We start from the raw sequence: 22,640 nt of genomic DNA, 5'->3' as shown, positions 1-22,640 counted from the left end.
TTAAAGTAACATGAGCTTCCCACAAGCATTATGGAATAGCTGATATATTTTCCTGTGTATTTCTTGCTCGAGATAAATCAGGCTTACCACCACCGCCAAGTAAAATGCTGTTTAGTTACAGAGGCAGCACTAGCATAAGTTAAGATGCAGCATTTTCCAAATAGCAACACCTCCTAAGAGATGCAAATGCAAGCTACATCTTTATGGTTTCAGCAGGAGTGACTATTACCAGGACATGTTTTAAATATTCTAAATACATTTCATCAGCACAAAATACTTAAAATGTTAAGAAACACGTTAATGCAATACTAAAGTAACCCTTTTGTTTTATAGGATTATAAAAAGCATTTTATAATCCAAAACATCTGGATTATAAGATGTCTGTAGTAAGGAGTTGAGCATTTTACACCCTTCCTTTTCAGGTGTGCACCATGGTTATATCAATTCCACATCAGCATACAATTTGGGTGCCCTTATCTTCTCCTCACAACTCAGTTTCCATGTGAGGCAAGTTTGGAGGAGGACAGAGTAAGGGTTTCTCTTCTTACAGGGAAACAGGACTGCAGGCTATCAGAGAACACGCTTCCTAACATGCATTTTTAAAAACGTCCATCAGCTCCACCACATTTTGCTGTCAATAGGGTTGTCAAGGTTATGCTGTAATAGAACCTGATAAGGTTCTTTAACAGCAAAATCTGAAGCTTAATATACATGATGTAGCCACAGAAAAAGTAAGTGAATACTCACAGTACGAGCAGTGACTTTCTAGAGCTGAATGGACTTTTATTGAAGGAAGGGATGTTCTTGCTGTTAAGAAATGGCACCTTGTCCTGATTTTGGCTGGAATAGAGTTAATTTTCTTCCCAGCAGCTGGTATAGTGCTGTGTTTTGGATTTAGGATGAGAACAATGTTGATAACACACTAATATTTTAGTTGTTGCCAAGCTGTCAAGAACTTTTCAGCTTCTCACACTGCCCTGACAATGAGAAGGTGGGGGGTGCCCCAGAAGCTGGAAGGGGACACAGCCAGGGCAGCTGACCCAGACTGGCCAGAAGGATAGTCCATACCATATGACATCATGCTCAGTATATAACTGGGGGAGTTGCCTGGGAGGCAGTTTGGCTCAAGAACTAGCTGAGCATCAGCTCCAGGTGGTGAGCAATTGTGCTGTGCATCACGTGTTTTGTATATTCTTTTATCATTACTATTCTCTACCTTGTCTGTCCTATTAAACTGTCTTTACCTCAACCCACAAGTTTTACCTTTGGTGGTTGGGGTTTTTTTGTTGTTGTTTTGGGTTTTTTGAGGGGCATGGGGGGGATTCTTTTTGCTTCTCTTGCCCATCCCACTGAAGGGGAGAGTGAGGGAACAGCTGTGTAGTGGTTTTAGCTGCCTGCCAGGTGCAACCATGACACACCTTTTTAGCAACAGTGAAATTTTCAATTAGTTCAAAAGTCACTAAGTTTCTTAAAGTTTCTTAAAAAAACCACTCTTGCCAAAACAAACTAGTACTGCTTAGAATATTGAAATAGTTACCATTTCTTCATTCACTGTGTTTTCAGTAACAATTCATTCCACAATACAAAAAAATCTTTACAATTATTAGAGAAAAAACTAGAAAATAATCACATTTGAACCATTAATTAAGAACCACTTTGACTTGCTCCATTAGATTATCTTTTTTGTTTTTTAAATTTGTTATTCCCCATCTCCCCTTACTTACCGATTTCATAGACATTACATTCACACTGTTAAGTTGAGATCCAAACCCAACTGTTGCATTATTAGTATCTAGATTTATAATTTTTATTTGGGATTGCCCAGCTGCAGGGAAAACTGGAAGAGTTTTCTGTAGGACAGAAAAAAAGAAAAATCAGTGCCCTATCCTAAGTCACATGGAAAAAGTACTATAATTACTGTGGTCTTGATTATCTCAATATGAAGATTAGCATTTGCCTGATGATCTGTGACTGTCAGAGGGCTGCAGCTTTAATAATGGGTTTTGTTACTAGACTCACAAGCTCTCTTACTGCCACTTCAGGAAAGAAGTGTCTCATCCACAACAACGCCTCCATGGCCAGATGTGGTTCCTCTTTGATCAGGTCCTGCAGCATGCTGCCATTACCGAGGCTGTTCTGCAGTTCAAGGAATGGGCTTTTCCCACCTCCTGTGGCTGCCTGAGTTCCTTTGTACCATATTCTGACTCATTCTCCCCCGGCACTGGTGCTGCTGAACTGGACAGAAGCATGTGTGGGCACTGCCTGGTGTGACAGCCCAGAGAAACTGAACTTCGAGACTCCACTTCTTGCTCTTGCAGAGCATCAAGAGTTGGGTCTATTTCAGTTCTGCCTCAACCTTTCCTCCCTTCCTATACTTTTATCCGCTTCAATCTCTTCAGGTACATCACACAACAAAACCAAGTCTATCTTCACCTTTCTGCAGAAAGTTCTTGTGCAACAGTCTGGGAAGTTACCGGCTTTAATGAAGCTTCTGCCCAACGCCAGTGTGCACGTGTGTGCGCAGCTCTGGCCTTCTGAACAGGGTATTCAGGAAGACAGCCTGGATGTGTCTATACCAGCTGAAGGCCGGACTCTTTTCTTCTGACTTCAAGAGACAAAGTTGAATATAAAGCTTGTTTTGCTGTTGGACCCAGGCAATAAGAAGAGAATCCCTCATTCCTAACTAAAGCTGTTTAAGAGTTGAGTATCTTGCCTTGATAGTGCATGAAGACAGGCAGGCATCTCTGGATAGCTATTCAGATCTTGGGGTGCAATGGATCACCTCCCAGAGGTGCTGCTGATGCCCCAGCTACAGGGGAAACCTTCATCCAGTTCAGGCATGACACCTCCCTTTGGGGCAAGGAAAGTTAGGTGTGATGAACCCTGCCTTAAACAGGTATCATCTTTGCCCACGCTGTGATGATGCTTCCCAGACTGTCACACTTCACTTCCAGTCTAAATATCAGAAGAGATCAGAGATACAAAGCAGCCCCTTTGTAGGCCAAACGAGTCTCTGGTTTTCAGCTTTTAGTCTCAGTTTAAAGACCTGAGGTTGCCTTTAATGCATGATTTACGTTAGTGGCAGATGAGGCGTTTTGCAGGAGGGTGTTTATAGCTAGTTAATTTTATTGTGCTAATCACACTACTGCATTAATATTTTTCCTCCCTCTGCTTCTGTGCTCATATACTTCCTTCCAAATTTAGGAGTCTTGGCTCATTCTCCCCTTAAGCACACTTTATTCTGTATTAATAACTAAATGTTAATAGCAAATACTTGCACATGGCTGAACTTACGTCTATCTGCACTTGCACAAGGGCAGCAGCAACAAAAGCCAAAGATGCAAGGAACATACCGACAGTGATCTTCCTCAGGGGCCTAGTCAAACAACAACACACATATGTGAGTTTTAAGACAAGTTCAAAGTTTCAGCTGTTAGTGATTTCCTTTTCACGGTAATAACATCGGTCATTCAAATGGTGATTATGTGGTAGTTGTGGTCGTTACAGGAAGCGTTCTGCTAAGCTGGGCTGTTACGCTGTCAGCAAATTAAGATGCTGCAGGTAAGATCTATAACACGTTACTCCGCATCTCCTGGGCTCAAACATTGACTGAACATAATTATTAGGTTTCTGGAAAAGTCTGCTCTGCAGGAAGAAGAAACCTAATATAGTACAGTTGTTAGCTTTAAAACAACAAAAAGACAACAAGTTATGCTTTTTAAAAAGGGGTAACAACTAGTGTCTATATTGCTATGTTTAAATCAACAATAAATATTGAGCAAAAACAGTCAGGGAAATATGTTGGATTAGGAGACATCTACTGACATTCAGGTAAGCTGTAAGGGTACATTTAAGGTAGATATTTATTGCCTCATTCGTCAGATGTAGAGTGTCTACAAATGAATGTTTCCAGCACAGCACATGCCCCCAGATGTCCATAAGTAGATGGAAGAGCAGCATTGCATCGTAGCCCTATAAAAATTGTTTTAAGAATTGTGTTCTCTTCTGCCTCTCCAACTTGCAAGTGCTAGTCACTTCATGACCAACATTAAAAATAATGTGCAATAGCCCTCTGAAGCTACACCTACAAGTATCCAGTGAGCTGACTCCTCACTGGGACTGAAGAAGAAACATATCTTGTCTCAGGTGGTTTTAAGCCCAAAACATGACACATGCTAAGGATGTATGTTGTAGTTCTACTACTTATACTTGGGAGAGAAGGGGGGTAGACATGGGGGAAGTGGAAACCAGTAAACAGCATCTCTCCTGCAATTGAAAGCTTTTACCCTTAACTGGAAAATACTGTTACTTCACTATTAGATTCTCTTCCCCTAGTCTGTGGTGCCTGTACACACCTCTTGCAGTATTCTATGGTTTTAACGTTCATTTCTTTAAAATATTAACTCTATTTTAAATACACTACTATCTTCTCCTTAGCTGAATGCTTGCTCTTGTTATATTAGGGCTGGAAGAGCAGTTTAGAGAAACCGCTAAAGTGAGCCTCTGTTGAAGTCAGGTAAGTACATCAACTTACGTAAAATTGATCTTGCATTTCTTGATTAAAGGATAAATCACACCATCTACAACTGGGACCATTATAATAATCAGGATTGGATTCACAGTCTGTTGAAGATTAACATAAGAGAAAAAAAATAAGTATTTTTTAAAGTCCTTTTTTAATGAAGGGTAATTTATATATATATAAATAATCTTTGGGAAGTACTTAGAATTGGCAGACAGAAGATAACTGTACCTGCATTTGGTCTGGCTGAATCTGAATAGCTCCCTGGTGAAGAAAAAATAAATAAGTTTTAATATTATGACAACAAGTAAAATTTATCTGAAAAGTAAATGTTAAAATGTTAATTAAGGAAAAAAGTAACCTACAAAATTCCCGTCCATTGTTGTGGCTTGCAGTGTCCATCTTGACCCCTTAACAAAAGAAGAGAAAGTTAAATACCACAATAAATCAGTCTTCCAAAGTTCCTCTTGAATTGTTTTCATAAGTATGGGAAAGACATGCAATACAATAAAAAAAAATAAAGCTAGCTTGCTATGGGAGTATTCTTACTCTGCAATGTAAACATTTGAACAAAGCGATCCCTGTGACTCATTTCACTTTCTTTACTGGTTTTGTGAAAGAGTGGAAAATTTAGATGCAGAGATTATCTTTCTTACTCACATAATGAGTATTTAGTTCTGAATTTCATAGCAGGGCTCCCTATTTGTAACACTGATGGTTACAGCTCACTGGTACTAGACTAAAGCAGCACGATCTAGGCAATCTGGACCAAAATTCCTACAAGCTGCCTTGGATACAGCTTTCAGCCCCTGGTTCTCAGACAACCTCCTAATTTACATTCAACTATGAAAGCCTGCTTCCATCCACAAGTGAATGAGAATGATAGGCTTATGCTTCTGCTTGAAGGTGTGAGGTATTTATAGCAAGTTTGAGTGATTAAACAAACTGGCATCCAGGTCATTTCAGGCCTGGTTCTCCAGAGCATTTACACTAGGACCTTACATTTAATCTCACAAGAGTGGAAGAAGTGTTAGAACTAAGAAAGCTTTCATAGAATGGTTTGAGTTGGAAGGGACCTCAGAGCCAACATCTAGTTCCAACCCCCCTGCCATGGGCAGGGACACCCTCCACTGGACCACGTTGCCCAAAGCCCCATCCAACCTGGCCTTGAACACTGCCAGGGAGGGGGCATCCACAGCTTCTCTGGGCAACCTGTTCCAGTGCCTCACCACTCTCACAGTAAAGAATTTCTTTCCAACTTCTAATCTAAATCGACCCTCTTTTAGTTTAAACTCATTATCCCTTGTCCTATTACCCCTTTAAATTACTGTTTCCTCTGAGTCCTAGCTGATAGGAGATTTGGAGAGGCCTCGGTCACTGAATCAGTCCTGGGCATGTCCAGATAAACTGAGTTTCCCCTGGCTGCAGAACATCCTGTACTGACATGACTCAGTAACCAGAATAAAGAATTTGAAAAGAAGTATTTTCCACCCTCCCATAGGTGCCTTTTACATCTGGTGACCTCAGAGTACATAGAGTGACATGGTACAGCTCTGATTGCCAAGCCAAACAATTTCTACTTTACCTGCTGGTCAAAAAGTGCCCAGAACATGGGAAGAGGTATGTAAAGGAAAAGCACCTTCAACACCATCTTAGTCTGAGCAATCAGTCGTTTCTGCAGCAAATGAGAATTACACAAGAGGAATTAGAGGGGAAAAAAAGACACAGTTGCGGACTGCTATTTGCAGCACAGCAACAGGTAAAGACACATCATGTAATGTTTGCCCACATCCTGAAGTTTCTATGTTGTGGGTACTTCTATAATTACTATTAAAAAGCACAAGGTCTGCTTGTGGGTGTGGGAATGGCCGCTGGTTAAGGTGCCACTGATATCACAGACCTGCGCCTCCTGGCATATATAGTGATGGCAGCATGAGACTTTGCACTTAGCGCTGGGTTATTTTTCTAGGAAGGAGACATTTGAACAACGAGTGACTGAGGAATACATTTCACACTTGAAAAATGCATGTAGGCAAAAGGAAAATAAAGAGGAGAGGCTAAGGTTTGTGCTGCTGTTGACAACAGGGCAGGGTGGACAGGTGGCAAGGGACATGGTTGGGGACTGCGGGACACGGTTGGGGACCATGGGACACAAGGGTTTGAGAGGCATGGTAAGGAGCTTGTACTGAGGCCGAGTGGATGCTGTGTTTATCCACTTCAGCTGAAATGCCTAAGCATAATTCTGCAGTTTGATCCCAAGACAAGTGTTATGGCCCTGAGCATTAACCATGACAGTCCACACCATGCCCATTTATCCCTTCTGCAGTCATTAAACCAGCATATTTGAAGCCAGTTTACCAAGAGAAACAAAGTTGACAAGGATAATGTTTGCTATTTTACTAACTCAAAAACTAATGGGTGCTTATATTTGTTTGACAAGGGAAATACTCTTTTCTTCATCTCTCTCAAATTTCCCTGGGCAGCTTATGATCACACAAAGCATCAACTCACAGAGCTCTGCTTTCTCCCACAGGAGCTGGGGTGATAACTTGCAATCCCAGGGGAGCACTGAGGTTTGGCCAGACCATGAGCTTCTAAGCTATTGAGAGGCCTAAAACTATTTGCTAAGTGCTTGAGGCAATGGATCAGAGCAGAGAGCAGAGAAGCTGAGGGTCAGGAGATGTCACGTCACAGGAGTTCTGATGCAGTACTTACATCATACTTCTCGCTCGCCCAATCTAGCCAGTGCTCTCTCTTGGGGAACTGCTTGCTGCGATGCCGAAACCTGTTTTTGATGGCAAACTGAGGAGAGACAGAATTTTGTTTAATGGCATTACAAATATTTATAAATGCTATAAGCTGTTTTGTCATTAAAGATGACACTCCTGCTTCGAGTGTTTCGAGGGTGCTAGAAGCGACTTATTTCTGTTAACTGCACTAAGCATCTACAGGAATATTGCACTTAAGGCCTCACACAGCATATCCAGTGGAGCGTGCACCTGGGATTAGGTGAACCAAACAACTCAGAGTAGCCTCTCTCAATGCGGGTGGCTGTTAGGAACTTGAAGACCTGCCTACGTCAAGAATTACTTATGTACAACAATAAATAGAAGAGCGCCACATGCACAGGTTTTCAGAGCTGAATGGCTGTAAGAGTAGATTTCACTATGAGAAGGTACATCTTGTAGATATTCCTTATGTCTTGACACTGAACATACACAAATATAGTCCTGAAGGACTCCTAAGACTTTCTGCATGGAATAACGTACAAGGTGGGCCTTAGGAGCAGCAGTCTAAGCTATGGCCAAAGTCGCCTATAGAGATTTAGTTTTGACAATGCTTACAAGACGAGCAATGGTCTGGGCTATTACAAGCTGGCAGAATGAAGAAGCCCATAAATAAAAAACTAAAATCCCCTGATCTCAAAGTTGAGGCACTGCAAAGTTGGGACATGCAGTGCTATTCCTGCAGATTGAGCTCCCTCCTCGCAGGCTTGCACTGACAGGTAACCTCTCCTCGCCTCCCTAATACAGTGGGGATCAATACACCTCTGCCTTGTAAACAACATTCTTCTCCTGAACAATAAATTTTTGCTGATAAGATATACTGGTAGCTCTGCTCTTGGCTTGGGTCAAGGCATGTTTGTCTCTTACTACAGGGCTACATAAAGGTGCACAAAACAGGAAGAAGTTGAGATAAGCTTTGACACAACTGACATTTTACTTTTCCTTTGTGCATACATTCACATATAAACCAAGATATAGATAAATAAAAAGGCATTCTGAATGTGGAGGTGTCTTTAAGAAGCCTTCTGTAAGGCAAAAAAAATAGTAAGAAACTTCAGAAGCTTTCCTCATACTATGACAGATTTCTGATCTAGGCAAGTTTACTGAAGAGTTTTAAGAATTGCTGCCAGGGTTTTGGGGAAATACAAATAGTACTTACTCCAATGCATTTGGAAACTTGAATCATTATATTTCCTTGAGGTTGAACTTTCTTGTACATTCCACTTCCAACTATAAACACAACTACAATACACAAGCAGAAACCAAAAGCAACTCATGATTAATTGAAAATAGTGGCAAATAATTTGACATGGAAACTGTAACAGTCAAGGAGTTACATGAGGGTGGGAATAAGCCTCCTAGGGAGCAACGAAATTGCTTATTGGCATGTTATCGTACAGTAAAAGAAATCAAATTAATACCAGTACATTGCTTCTATTTAAGACAAAGGACTAAATCTGGAAACACTTAAGGTAAGTCCTCAGTGGGATGTTAGCTTAATTGAGGGATGATCAAAACAAGGACCACTTCAGACCTTGGCCCTGGCCTTGCTGTACCAGAATAAGACAGCTTTACGAGCTCCTTTTCAGGAGTCCAGGACTCCGCAGCTCATGTAAAGCAGGGAAACGTGAGGCTCTGCCCGAACTGCAGGACTTGCCAAGGTGCCCTTGGCTCCCACAGCCAGGCACGTTCCCCAGCCTCACCCTCCCACGTGCGGGGCAGGGACACGGGCAAACCCCCACAGCCGCCATCTGCTCTGGGCTGGGTGCACGTGCAAGATAGGGTCACTGATAGCTGGAGATCCACTGGATGAGCTCCCGGTTGGGTGCACGTGCAAGATGGGGTCACCAGTAGCTGGAGACCCACCCTGGGTGAGCTCCTGGTCAGGACCACGAGGGACTGACACCTCCCAGTTTCTTCGTCTTTATGCTGCAGCAGAAAGGCTCGGGGAGTGACCCATGGTGCAGCTAGTAAAAATGCAGGTGTTTGAGAAATACTGACAGACCGGCATGGCCTTTCTCCAGTGCAAGGGCAATTACCTTATACAGTTCGCTATCCTGGACTACGGATAATTTCCGAAACCCACATTTTCTCAGAGTTCTCAAACTATATTCAAAAGATCTTATTTATACACCCCAGTAGTCCGAGAAATATAGAGAGTAAATTACATAATGCACAGAATTCAATGGTATGTTTGGGCCTCTCCCCAGCCCCATCAGTCTCTTCTGCAAAAGCAAGTACTTCAGGTTAATTCCACCTGCCCCCTGCCCAAGAAAAAAGTTTAAGTCAAAAATTGCAGAAACAATCAGGTATCGGTAGAGGTTGATACCTGGAGATTTATACCACTTTCTCATTATTCCAAGATCATTATCATCTAATGACATCTATAACTCAAGTAGCAAGATGGGAACAGTTCCACTCACACAAGGAGATAGCCATGAGGGCAGCAGGAACTCCAAAAGCTAGTGGGTAACATCGCTGTTTGCTGTGAATGCCGCACTCTTGAGCTGAAGTACAAAGTAACATTAGATAAAAGTTCCAGTTAGCGTTGCCAGTAGTTTATATAGGGTTTCTGTTCTTTACATTCATTGTTGACTCAAGGAAAACAAATCTCTGCTGACACTGACAGAGTGGATGATTATTATTTAACTTATCTTTCATTATTGAAAGGGAGAATTATGTATCAAAAAAATAAAATCGCAGGATGGTTGAGGTGGAAGGCACTTCTGAAGGTCACCTGGTCCAACCCCACTACTCAAGCAGGGCCACCTAGAGCCAGTTGGGCCAGGGCTGTGTCCAGAGGGCTTGTGAATATCTCCAAGGATGGAGACTCCACAACCTCCCTGGGCAACCTGTGCCAGTGCTCGGTCACCCTCACAGTGAAAAAGTGTTTCCTGATGTTCAGAGGGAACCTCCTGTGTGTCAGGTTGTGCCCATTGCCTCTGGTCCTGTCAGTGGGCACCACTGAGCAGAGCCTGGCTCTGTCCTCTTTGCACCCTCCCTTCAGGTATTTATGTACATTGATGAGATCCCCTGGAGCCTTCTCTTCTCTGGGCTGAACAGTCCCAGCTCTCTCGGCCTTTCCTTACATGAGATTTTCATTTAATTTTACACTGAGGAAAGAAGAATCCTGCTAGGATGGTCAAATGGATGTTCTTAGTGGAAAAGGAACTAGATTACAAAAGTTGTGTGACAAGTAGGTAATATAAAAAGTGTAGCTTTTTAAAAAGGTTAGCAAGCAAAAATGTCCTCCAGTAGTAGTGATTTGACTTTATAAATTTCATGCACACATCCTGAAATGATGCTCAAACTGTGGACATATCTACTAATAGGGAAAAGTAAAAGACTAAAAATTAGTTTAGAAATTTTTTCACCATACTTCTTCTAACAGGAGAATTAGAAAGTTTGATTCGAAAAAAATAAAAATATTAGCTTGCAGCTAATTCATGTCTTGATGTAGTTGTATTGGCCTTTTAATTAGACCTTGACAGGACGTAATGGTATCACTTTCCTCAGCTGAATTTGTCCATTTTTCCAAGGTAGTTTTCACCTCATATCAGCATGGAAGTAAACTGCATATTGTACCTTATGCATATCTCCTTCTGTTTTGAGAAAAGATAGAATTTGCATTAAGCAAACATCTAAAGCGCTTCTACAGAGTTTGTTTCAGTCAAGAACTCCAAAGGCCAGAATTTCAGCCCAGTGCTTTGGAGTTATTCTGAGAACTTGCATGCTGTTTTCCTTCTTTTGAGAAAAACAACCTTCCTCAAACTGCTGCCAAGCACATCCATACAGCACCATCTGTGCAAACTTGCCATGAAAATCCATATGCAGATGGATGAGCAAATTGTTTGCTTTTTGTTTAGGATCACGCTATTCATTATAAGCAGAAGAAGATAACTTTCTCCTTCGACAATGAAAAACATGATTTACTTTGTCACATGAATAAATGTGTTTCCATGGGCATAGATGCTTCTTAGTCTGGAGAAGAGGAGGCTGAGGGGAGACCTTATCGCTCTCTACAACTACCTGAAAGGAGGTTGTGGTGAGGTGGGTGCTGGTCTCTTCTCCCAAGTAACAAGCAATAAGTCAAGAGGAAACAGCCTCAAATTGCATCAGGGGAGGTTTAGGTTGGATATTAGGAAAAATTTCTTCACCGAAAGGGTTGTCAATCATTGGAACAGGCTACCCAGAGAGGTGGTGGAGTCACCATCCCTGGAGGCGTTCAAAAACCATGCAGACATGGCACTTCGGGACATGGTTTACTAGATGTGGTGGTGGTGGGTTGACGGTTGGACTTTATGATCTTAGAGATCTTTTCCAACCTTAAAGATTCTATGATACTTTGCATGGCTACACTTCAGAATAGTCTCCAGTTCCAGAGTAGAGGGCGCTCTCCCCCTTCCCACCAAAGAGTACAACTCTCTCTTGTGTGATTGTTTTGAAGACATTGGAAGAGGTGCCATATTTGTATCTCTATGGAATTAAAATGTGTTAGGCATAAAAATTGATTGCTTCAGCAATTTCAGATCAGAAATACTAGATCTGATGGCAATTCAGATCTCAAATTGGCTTGGTTTTGACAGTACCTCACCTGCAAAAAGCTGGATGACATGCAAGAAAACTTGAAAGCTATTTGCCAGATAACACCACAGGACGTCAAAGAACAGTGGAAGCCAAACTGTTCATTTAACCTAACTGGACTGCAATACAATACTTATTGATGTTTAAATATTTTATAAAGAAACATGTGACCTTACCTCTGAGAATTGGGGTGATTATAGTAGATAGGAGACTTCCAGCATTAATGGACAAATAAAAGATGGAGAAGAATCTACTTCTTTGTTTTTCCTACAGTAAAAACAAAAAAGATGTTTAGGGAGGCTTAGCCAGAACCTCATTGGTCAGCCTAGATCAAACCATCAGCGGCTCTGTTTGCACAGTTCAAGACAAAGCTATCTAGCTCCTTCTTCAGCTACTCAGGAAATACTACAGTAATGCACATATCTAAATATGTATATTAGAGTATTACAGTAGTCAAACATTAGTATTCATATGATTTAAAATCTGAAAGACATCATTACCTGATCATCTTCAAACTGATCTCCACCAAACGCTGACACACAAGGTTTGATCCCACCAGTACCAAGTGCAATGAGGATCAAGCCAATCATGGACAGAGCACTGGGAGAAAGAAAAGAGAAAAAGGGGGAAAAAAAATAATTTTGCTTTCTTACTTGAAGCGTACATAAGAGACTGCTTGCAAGACAGTTGAAATTCAAGCAGCATGAATTTAAGGTGTAAGTTGTCCCACCCTCCATCAGCCTGGGAAAAACCCAGGTATGAGGCAACTCACATGTGCACCGATACATTATCAGGGAAGCCATCCCGGCTGTGATCCGTCAGGTCATTTATGGAGCTCACAGACATGACTACCTGCCCAATTGTATAGACAATCGATAGGGAGACAATGGTCCTGTTATAACAAGAGGAGATGAATTTTTAGATATGTTAACACAATTACGCACATATACATACACACACAGGTAATGCAGACATTTGCTCATTTCAAATATGCTTAGTAAAGAAGCGTAACTAACAGATACGACAAGTTATGGACTCAATTTATCACAAGCTTCTGTAAAAATCTGTCCATATACCTCTGTCACAATATTTCTATTCTGTTATTTTTTTTTAATTATTATTGTTTTAGCTAGCCATGTTTAATTGAGCAAGGCAAGATAACAAATGGATTCTTTAGGTATCACCAGGTTACGGGAGATATTTAAGTATCTTCAGTGGTTGCCTTTTTAATAGCCAACTCAAGAATGTCATTACCATATTTTATATATGGTGAAGTTCACATAGACTACTCTACAACACTGAAGTATGCCATTTACACTGATTTTAATATTGATTAAACATTCTCTATGTTCTTTTATATTTTAGCTGCAAGGAGTGAAAAAAAATACAAAATTAAAAATCTACTTTAAACATGGAAACTCCCCCAAAATGCTGTCATGAACAACAGCTCTATTACCCCACTCTCTCAGTTGTAAGTGCACCGACATTTTAAACTCAGGGCTGAGCGACAGCAGCACTGAAGAGTGGAGACTGCAGGATTTCAGTCTGACTTCCCTCTGTCAGGAGGTGCCTAGGAAGGTAATACGATGGATCACCAGCCCCCACCACCGTGCCATTTTAACTTTGTTGATGCTTAAGTACATGACTATAGTTTAATCCACGTTCATCTGCTTCCTTGGTCGGGTCTCCATTCCATAGGTATAGACCCAGATCTGCAGTTTTGAGGAAAAGCAGGAGAAATAGGATGCAATAATGTGAAATTATTTAAAAACTCTAGTTTGCAGGAGAAGCAGTCCCAAAGCCAGTGCAGCCCATGACAATGAAGGGCAAGGCTCAAGGACCCAGGACAACCTGAATCTATTTAACAAAGGCAAGAGATCCTCACAGCAAGCTTGGAGCAGCCTGATACAAGAGGGACAGAAGAAGCATCACTCACACCATCGATGAAGTTGTTCTCACTTTAGAACAAGGTTTCTCTGACTTAAAAATGCTCTTCCCTCTAGCAGGATAAAAATCTATACAAAGCGGGGCAACAGTGAATCTACTAAATAGCAGACAAATTAGAACTTTTTTTAATTAGCACTTCCATATAGTTACTTTGGTTGCTTAACAACTTGGGAGAAAGTTTCCAGTTGAAGTTAAACCTAAGTTGACCAGGAGAGAAACTTCTGGGTTTTTATTTGTGAGGCTCATAAGCATGTGGTGAAGACAATGCTTACATAATTGGTACTGCATAGATGGTACCCAATTAAAAAATAATTGTGATTTCTGTACTGTTTTCCCCAAGAACTTCACATCTAACAATGTGAGCAGGTCCCAGCATGCTCCTTGGCAGACATTGCACAGAGTGCATGGACTGTGTAAGGTTTTAGTCTCTCCTATAGGAGTGCTTAACAGTGCTTGGGTAACCTCCTCTTCCTCTTGTCATCACAGATTTTTTTTTTTTTTAAATTAATTGTTGCTTAAGACTTCTTCATGGCACCTTGTATATATTTTAGGGCATCTATACATTAAAATCAGAAAATTGTTTAATTTTTTTTTTTTTTCCAAAAGCATGGGGTTTTTCTTGTCAAGCTTGAAGTTCCAGATTTAAGCCCTGAGCCATCCTACCAAGCTCCTGTTAAGGGTCTGGGGGCTTGCAGCTGTAGCACCAGTACACACGTGTACCAGAGGAGAAGGGATGCAAGGTCTGCAAAGCTTCATCTGATAAAACAGGTAAAAGCCAAAATAGATTTTAAAAAAAAAATGATACCATCTGAACAAATGAATGCACATATTTTCAGGCTGCAGTCTGCAAGTTATCGAGCTATTTGCAATGGCTTATACCAGTCAGGCCAGCTCCACAGAGCGCGCTGGACAGTGGTTGCAGCCCTGGTCTCCCAGAGGCCGTCAACACAGCAGAAGATGGTGCAGCCTTCAGCTCACCGACTGCACAGCCAGCTTCATCTCCAATCTCTGGGAGACCTTTGACAAGTCAGCTAACATTCCTGACTCATATCCCTCCATAAAATCTTTATTGTGCTTTTTTTCTGGCAAAGTAAACATTATTAGAATCACGACCTCAGTAAACAGAGCGAGATTAGGCTGCTGGAAATAGATTTAGATACATTTCAAAGCACTTCATTCAGCAGTACTTTTCTGAGCAACTAGCACACAGGTAAAAACCCAGAATTCATCATTCAGAGAAAGAGTTGCAACTCAGTCAAACCTCCCACTGAGCTGTCAAGCCAATACTGAAGTCACAGAATATTTTAGAACATATTCTAAGCCTCAGTTAATACCAGATAAGAGTCTTGCACTATTTCATTGGCCAACTGCAATAGGTAACGATTCAATCCAATGTAATTGTAATCTCCAGTATCTGTTTATTTTCAGAGCTTGGTGAATACTTTCCTTAGTTTAGCTTACATTTTGTCCAGATGAGAGAAAAAACACGCAGTATGCGTGGAAAGCAAGCTACTACCCTTAACTGATTAGAAGAGCCATAACATTTGTTAGCTTGTAGTGCAGTTTCAGGTCTGAGCTAAAAAAATTAAGACTTCAAGCTTTGGGAAAAAAACCACAAAAAATGCTGGACTAGTCATCACCAGCTCTGAAGCTGTTGTTCTGAGCTGCTGCTTTAGGAGATGGTTTAAGTAACACTGTTTTCAGGTGAGCTTTTGTGGTTTTCGGTTGGTTTCAGAGGAAGCACTCACTTAAATTTTCCCAGCCAAGAGTCCGCAATGAGCGCTCCGAGGATCGGCGTCAAGTAGCACAGAGCAACGAACGTGTGGTAGATGGCTGTAGACAAGTTGTCATCCCATTGCAGAAAATATTTGAAATACAAAACGAGCACCGCTGTAGGAAGAAGAACAAAACAACGGGTTACAAACCAAAGTCAGAGCTGGGTAAGCAATGGTCAGACTGAGGAGACACAGGACATGGGACATACCTCGCATGCCATAGTAGGAGAACCGCTCGCAGAACTCATTGATGATGATGAAGAAGATGCTCAAGGGGTAGCCAAAACAGCTCAGCTGGAGGCAAGAGACAGACAGCATGAGCCCAGAGCTGTGCAACACAGGCTAACATTGCTCACCGCGACCTAAGGCTTGAGCAAGCTCCATATAGACTCAGCAGGAGTGGGTAGGTACTCGGGGGTTAGGAGGCTGCACGAGCTTCTGTGGAACGACACTGGCTTACTTGAACTGAGAGTCAATTCTCACTTTCCCCTCTTGGCCCCAGAGCTCTACAGGCTTCTCACCTGCCCTTTGCAGGAGATCTTTGGCAGTGCTATATTTGCCCTTCAAGCATTGTGCTATGCACATTTGGAATCTTCAGTATCTACCCTTAGAGCAATCTTGACTGGTATCCAAAAATATGCAAAAAGCCAATGTTTTTGAAAAAAAAAAAATCAAAACCCAAAGCCAACAAAAAACCCACCACACTAAACCCCCAAAGCACACCAAAGTTAGAAGCCTGGTGCTATTTTTAAATACCTCCAGTTGAGACAGACAAACATTTTATTGAAACAAGTCTCTTGGGAAACCTCACTATCCTTACAAATACTCTGCTTGATGAAGAGTTCTTCATTTCTTCAGACTTGCCAAATGAACCAACTTCAGTCCTAACCTAAAATGGCATGGCATTAACTGCCAGACTTACTGAGCCTTCACCTGCTATGATAGGCATCTCCACAGTCACCATCACACAGCTTGTGACATGGCTCTTGCCATTGTGACAAAGGAAAAACATGCATCAGGTACAAATCTGGCACAATCGGTAGAATTGGAAGTTTAATTTCTGGTCACCTACTTTTCTTAGTGGATGAATACATTATACCATTTCTATTAAAATTACTAGGAATGCGAGTTGAACATAATCCTCCCTTTTTACCTTTTTTAATGGATTAAATTCTACAAGTTGCAAAAATCAAATTTTTAACAAGCCTCAGGACATCCCAAAGGTAAAACAGCTATGCAACTTAAGCATGGACAAGGAAAAAAAATTGGCATTGGTTGTCTTCATGTTGTGAAGGTTTAGGAATCAAACCAATCCATATTTCATGTGAAACAGAAAAAAGTTAACTCTGTAGATCAAAAGGAAATAAACTTCACATGGGAAAATCCTGCCTGACATGAATAAATCAGAGAGCCCACGTCTCCAGAAAGAGACACTGGGCAGAACCTTACTGAACATTACAACACTTTGCGAGATTCGTGTGTTATGATAAGCTTTTTGTGAATACTGCAAGATAAATGAAAATAAGAGAGAGTGGCAAGAGTATTGCTGACTTAATCTGACTTGAATGTGCAGATGTGCAAGGAGCCTGAACAACATTGATCTTTTTTTATCAGCTGAACCAAGTATAGTGTGCATATTATCATGGTTTGATAAGCAGGCTTCACTGAAAGAATGTGACTTCAGCAGAGGTGGGTGCCAAGTGGGACTCATCTAGCTATAAAGCAACAGAAATTAGAGGCCTAAATAGAAACTTGTCACTCTTGATTTATCACATCCTCCATGGGCAGAGAGAGGTGTCTCCAAAGGAAGACCATCCACATGTATCCCAAAATTAGTAAAATTCACTTGAAGGTGCCTACTACCCTCACCTGAAGATAGCAGGAGCTCTGTATGACTAGCCCCAACTTGGACACAGCTTTTGATAGACTGGAGTTCATACAGAAGAATGCCACCCAGCCCTGTCCATCACTAAGCCAGGCAAACATTTGTGCTCCTGAGGAGGTGGATGGGGAACCACATTGTGAAGGTTTGGCTCAGCACCCACAGACATACCCAACAGGTTTTGGTTTCAGCAGTTGTTGGGTCAGGCCCTAGAACAGAAAGCCACTCTGTGCAGCTGCCTTCTGCCAGTGTAACTGGGTATAACCTAGGTGGGGAGGAGAGGATGTCCCCATCTGAAGCAGCAGACAGCCTTCCCTGTGTTTGGGCTGCCTACAGAGAAAGAAAGGACAGGCAAGTTCTGGCAGGACCCATCTCCACCAGAAATTCACAAAACCTCACTAAAACATTTTAGTCCTTCTTGCAGTTCTCAAACCTCCCCAGTATTAGGCCATCACGCTGCCCAACAGCTTATAGTGTAAACAGTGTTACATGGTGATCTGGGGAGGTAACAAACTTCCACCAAGGCTGGGTTTCTGTTTTACGTCACTAGCACTTACATCCTTGGCAGAGATTTCCTGCATTCACACGCCAGCACAGCAGCCACAGATGGGTTTTTACCAGCTGCCTCCAAGCTGGTGGAGATTTGCGTGTCACAGCTGCGGCTGCACACGAACAGGGGCACGCAGCAGAAAGCTACAGGGTCTTTCCCAAGGCAATAGACCTTCTATTTCTCCAAGATGATACCAGCAAGAAGAGAATATGCAGTTATACCTTGATAATATATGATCTATACTGTCCTCTTAAACCTCTGGTGCATTATACGTGTGTATGCACACATATTTATTGAAACATCTTCTGTTGTGATCCCTATTGGCCAGAAAGCACTGGATCTACCACTGAAGAGGTAACCTGAAGGTTATGTTTTACAATGCTTTCTGTAACCTTCCCCTGCCCTGGGGTTGCCAGGCACAGGTCTGACACCACCCCGCTGCACAGCTTTGACTTTGGCTGCTGAGGAAGCCACTAAGCTTAAAAAAGCTGCGGGGAAAGTCTAGAGAGTAAAACCTTGTGAGATAAGAAAAGCAAAGACAGGGACAGAGTTGCTGAGACAGGTGTCATTAACAGTTCAAAGATTCAAGAGGAAGAACACTAACACCAAAAGGTAAAAGGGTCCTAAGGAGAGTCAACAGATGATGACAACTCAGCCATATGAAGGATGGGCTCCAGGGACCCTTCTCCTCCCAACCCATGTCTGCTCAGTCAGCCCAGGCTCTTCAGACATTTTATCAGGGTGGTGAGCACACTAATGCTTCGCTTGGATTTAATGAGCTACCAGGCTGCTTTGCATGTGGTGGCCAATAACTCATTATTTTATACTCTTAAAGTACATTTACAGGACTTTTTTTTGTGTGTGTATTGCTAAAGTTACCCAAACAGCATAACCCAAAGAGAATCAGTATAATAACTTTTTATAAGAGAAAACAATACTTACCGACTTGCCCTTACTTTTTGCAGCTGTGGAGGAAAAAAAAATACAAGTTAACGGAAACTACTAAGTAACATCCCTTTAAAACCACTGGAAGACAACAAGAAAAGTTCAGCTTGAAACAAATCATGAAACAAACACAGTATTGTACAGGAAGAGTAAGTTTTCAGTTGGTTAAAGGGGGACTTTCTGTGGTGCAAGGAGGTTATTAGGAAAAACTTCTGCCTTTTGTTTTTCCAGGCTACGCATAGACTCACACACACTCCCGGGGAAAAATCAAAAAGGACTGATGAGACAAAGCATCCCATCCTACTACGGCTGCTCACCACACATCAGCCAAGGTGGTGGTAGACCACACACAGAAGATGACTCCTGGTTTAATTCACTCTCATGGATGTCACCCTAAAAGCAATGGAAGGGTAAGGAATAGACTGAAGATGCCCTGCCAGGGGTGGATGCCAAGTCCTGAAAAGGGACGAGCTTCCCATAGCTCAGACTGAAGGAGGGCTGAATACATGGCCCAGTGGAGTGATCCACGTTAGCAGGCATTCCCATGACCTGGAGATTAACCCAGGAAGCCCTGGAAGCACAGGAGGGGTCCCACCAAGGTCAGCAAGACCAGACAGCTGCTTGCAGCCCTGAAGTCACTTCCAGCTGCTCACGGCAGGTTTCGCTGCCCCTGGCAGCCCTTCAAGCAGCGTCCTGCAGGGCTTGCTCGGCTCAGGGGACAGGCTCGAAGGCTGAACTTGCACCACTTCAGATAAAGGCCCTGTGCCCACATAGCGGGTGTCAGCATTTCCTATAATGACAATGAACTCACTTATGTGGTCTTAAGTACGAGATGTGAACTTTGATATCCCTGCTTGCAAATGAAGTGTGCCCATAATAGATCTCTCAAAAATACGTTTACCGAGATCATTATTTAGTCCATAGTTCACAAAGGATGAAAACAGCTGACAGCAACACTGGTGTTTGACACAATACTAAATAAAGTGACTTTCAAAAATTATTGAAACAAATTAATCTAATTCTCTCCTTCACTGCTGTGGACAACTACCTTCACAACAGAGACAGTGGTATTATACAAGTAATTCAAGAATATATTTTCCTGAAAAACAAGTAACATCCAGAAAGTGTAACACACCAACTTCAGGGCACATACAGATACCTGAATCAATAAAGTTATTGGTAGTGTCCTTTACCCAACTCATGTGAGCAAATATACTGAAGGATGCCAAGTCACTAGCGATAGAGACTGTCTTCACAACAGCTCCTTGATTATTTCCACTTGTTGGCCTTTCCAGCGCACATGCATTATACTGCTGGTTTTTTATAATGCATACAGGGAACATAGGTTTAGGCAGCTCACTCCTGTCTGTTAGCTAAGCCTTGGGAAAAAACATATCAAGGAACTTGTAGTTGGTTGGGGGGTTTTTTTGCGTTTTTTTTCCAGAGGGTAAAAGCATCACCTCCTCAAGAAACCCTACACAGAGAACACTGCAGAGGCATTTTTTTCTAGACAACATTGACTGACTTCAGTGTTTGAGATGCTTTTTTCTCAGTTTTACTTTATCCCCTAGTCTCCTTTTACGGTGACAGTCTGAAAACCCCCGATTGCATTAAGCAAGCACTGCTAAACCTGCAATTCAGTTTCCAAGGAGACCTAGAAAACCACAGAGCATTTTACACAAATGTCTGTGATAAATAGAGGGTGTGCACATCGGAACAGTCCTTTGTACCTCTCATTCTTTCCCACGAAGAACAACCTGCAGAACTGTTCGTTTTTACCAAAAAATCCTGAAGAGCTTTGCATTTTTCCTCCAAACAGCTATGTACTTTGTACTCCTTTAAGATATTAAAATCTTTTTAAACAGTGTAAAGACAGAAGGCACTCAGTTCTTGGCTTGAGCACTGAATCTGAGTAGTTATTTATCGGTGGGTCACTCTTCTCCTTCCCACATTTGCAGACAAGGTGGGGGCAGGCATACAGCTCTGACCCCTTCCCCAACAGCTCCCACCAGCACGGTTCCCTGCAGTTGCAGAGATGCTGTGGGATGCTGCAGCTCTTGAGGGTCATGGGCCACATCACAAGATGGGAACGCATTGCCTTGGTCCATGCAGCCATCACAGCAACTTTACCTAGCTGAAATACTTTGTGTCTGTGGCCAGGCTAACTTTGTACACAACCATACTGTCACCTAGGATGTTCCTGGCTCCAGAGCAAGCCCGCTCTCCTGCCACCCAACTTGTGGCACAGCCAAGCCTGTTGCTTCTACTCCTTGGAGCAGCCTTACAGTGCCTACACAAGCATGCTGCTGCTGTCAGAACAAGTGACTCCAGGAGTCCCTGCTTCACACTTTGCTCTTCCACAAAGACACTGACACAGAAACCATCAAAGCAAGCCTACAATGCAGCAAACCCACTATTACATGAGCAGACCCAGCTGCATCAGGTTTCTCTCAATTCCCAGAGCCTTCACCATTTTCCCAGCTGACTGCCCCAGCCAGCAAGACCTTGATGCCCCTCTGGGCAGCAGCACTGCCAAGCTCTGCCTGCGCACCGCTACAGTTTCCTGTCCCCAGAGCACAGATTTGCCTGCTGGAAGTGCAGTGGTGCTGTCTCATTTTTTGAGCACCTCAGCTTCCTCCCACGCAAGACAAAGTTTCTCCAGCTCAGGAACTGCTTGCCTGGAGGCACACCAATGTGCTCAAACACTACAGGAACAAGGTTCCAGGAAAGGGCAATGGAGAACTAGACCACAGAAAAGCCTCGTTTGTGGGTTTAATACTTGGTGTTCCACTTTAGACAGGAACAAATCCCCAGGAATAGTTAGCTAAATAAGCTTATCCCTTACCTGAATCTTCCAGCTATGCTTCTACGTATTTAAAGAATACTGATTAACTCAACCCCAGGTAAACTCTCTTGTGAAAAAGAATTATTCAAGAACTACGAGAAACACCACATTTAACTTGTGCTAGGATTTAAGACTCAAAGCACTGTAAAAGTTTAAGATAAACCTTACCAGCTAAGGGTTCAGCTCCAAGAGCTTACAAAGGCTAAGGCAGCATCACTTGGCTTTCACCAGGGTTTCAATGCAGGCTCACACCAGCCTGGCTATAGCCTTGCCAGAAGGAGAGGGCTGGTGAAGAAGCGGTGGCCGGGGATGGCCCGGAAGGGTGTCCTCACACCCGCACCGAGCCGCAGAGCCAGCCCTGGGGTCCCGGGACCCCTGCGCCACGCTGCCAGCTCCCCGCGGGCTGCTCACAGCCCAGCGGGACACCCGGCCCGGGGGAAAGGCGGCTGGAGGACTCCCGGGTGCCCTGCCCGGTGGCGGCATCCCTCCGGCCGCCCCACCACCCCCCCGCGCCGGGACGGGGAGCGGCCCCCGCACCGCACCCCCGGGTCCCGTCCCGCAGCACCTACCCATGCTGCCGGCGCGATCCCGGCGGAGCGCTCGGCGAGAGGAGAGAGGAGCGGGGCTGGAAGGAGGATGCCCGCAGCGGCCGGGCCTTAAAAGGCTCCGGGGGGCGGGCCCGGGCCGCGCCTCTTTTGGCAATGCCGGTTTCAGCGATTGAGGCTGCGAGCTGCGGAAAGTTTAGCCGGTCCCAGCCCTTCTCTACTGGGGCTATGTTTTTCTTTTCTGTGACTGCGCGGAAGC

The 22,640-nt window shown here is 43.0% G+C and overlaps 1 protein-coding gene across 2 annotated transcripts in view; it reads right to left on the bottom strand.

Annotated features, from left to right (window-relative positions):
- SLC15A1 (solute carrier family 15 member 1) overlaps positions 1-22,476 on the bottom strand; it is a 28,067-nt gene extending 5,591 nt beyond the window's left edge. The window contains exons 1-16 of one of the 2 annotated variants that reach the window (XM_054838445.1): positions 22,406-22,476; positions 18,989-19,011; positions 15,824-15,908; positions 15,588-15,729; positions 12,665-12,784; positions 12,393-12,492; positions 12,069-12,159; positions 9,732-9,815; positions 8,468-8,550; positions 7,238-7,324; positions 6,108-6,197; positions 4,888-4,932; positions 4,754-4,786; positions 4,535-4,623; positions 3,295-3,376; positions 1,725-1,850 (exon numbers count right to left, since the gene is read on the bottom strand). In XM_054838445.1, the coding sequence (XP_054694420.1) occupies positions 1,725-1,850; positions 3,295-3,376; positions 4,535-4,623; positions 4,754-4,786; positions 4,888-4,932; positions 6,108-6,197; positions 7,238-7,324; positions 8,468-8,550; positions 9,732-9,815; positions 12,069-12,159; positions 12,393-12,492; positions 12,665-12,784; positions 15,588-15,729; positions 15,824-15,908; positions 18,989-19,011; positions 22,406-22,409 (1,284 nt within the window). In that variant the 5' untranslated portion in view covers positions 22,410-22,476. Of the gene's footprint in view, positions 1-1,724; positions 1,851-3,294; positions 3,377-4,534; positions 4,624-4,753; positions 4,787-4,887; positions 4,933-6,107; positions 6,198-7,237; positions 7,325-8,467; positions 8,551-9,731; positions 9,816-12,068; positions 12,160-12,392; positions 12,493-12,664; positions 12,785-15,300; positions 15,448-15,587; positions 15,730-15,823; positions 15,909-18,988; positions 19,012-22,405 lie in introns of those variants that run through there. The other variant, XM_054838452.1, reaches the window with a different exon arrangement.
- Positions 22,477-22,640: the final 164 nt, after the last annotated feature.

Source organism: Grus americana, chromosome 1 (genome assembly GCF_028858705.1).
Source record: "Grus americana isolate bGruAme1 chromosome 1, bGruAme1.mat, whole genome shotgun sequence".
Lineage (NCBI taxonomy): Eukaryota > Metazoa > Chordata > Aves > Gruiformes > Gruidae > Grus > Grus americana.
Note: the sequence above shows the minus strand (reverse complement) of the source record. Positions and strands in the feature narration are given on the sequence as shown.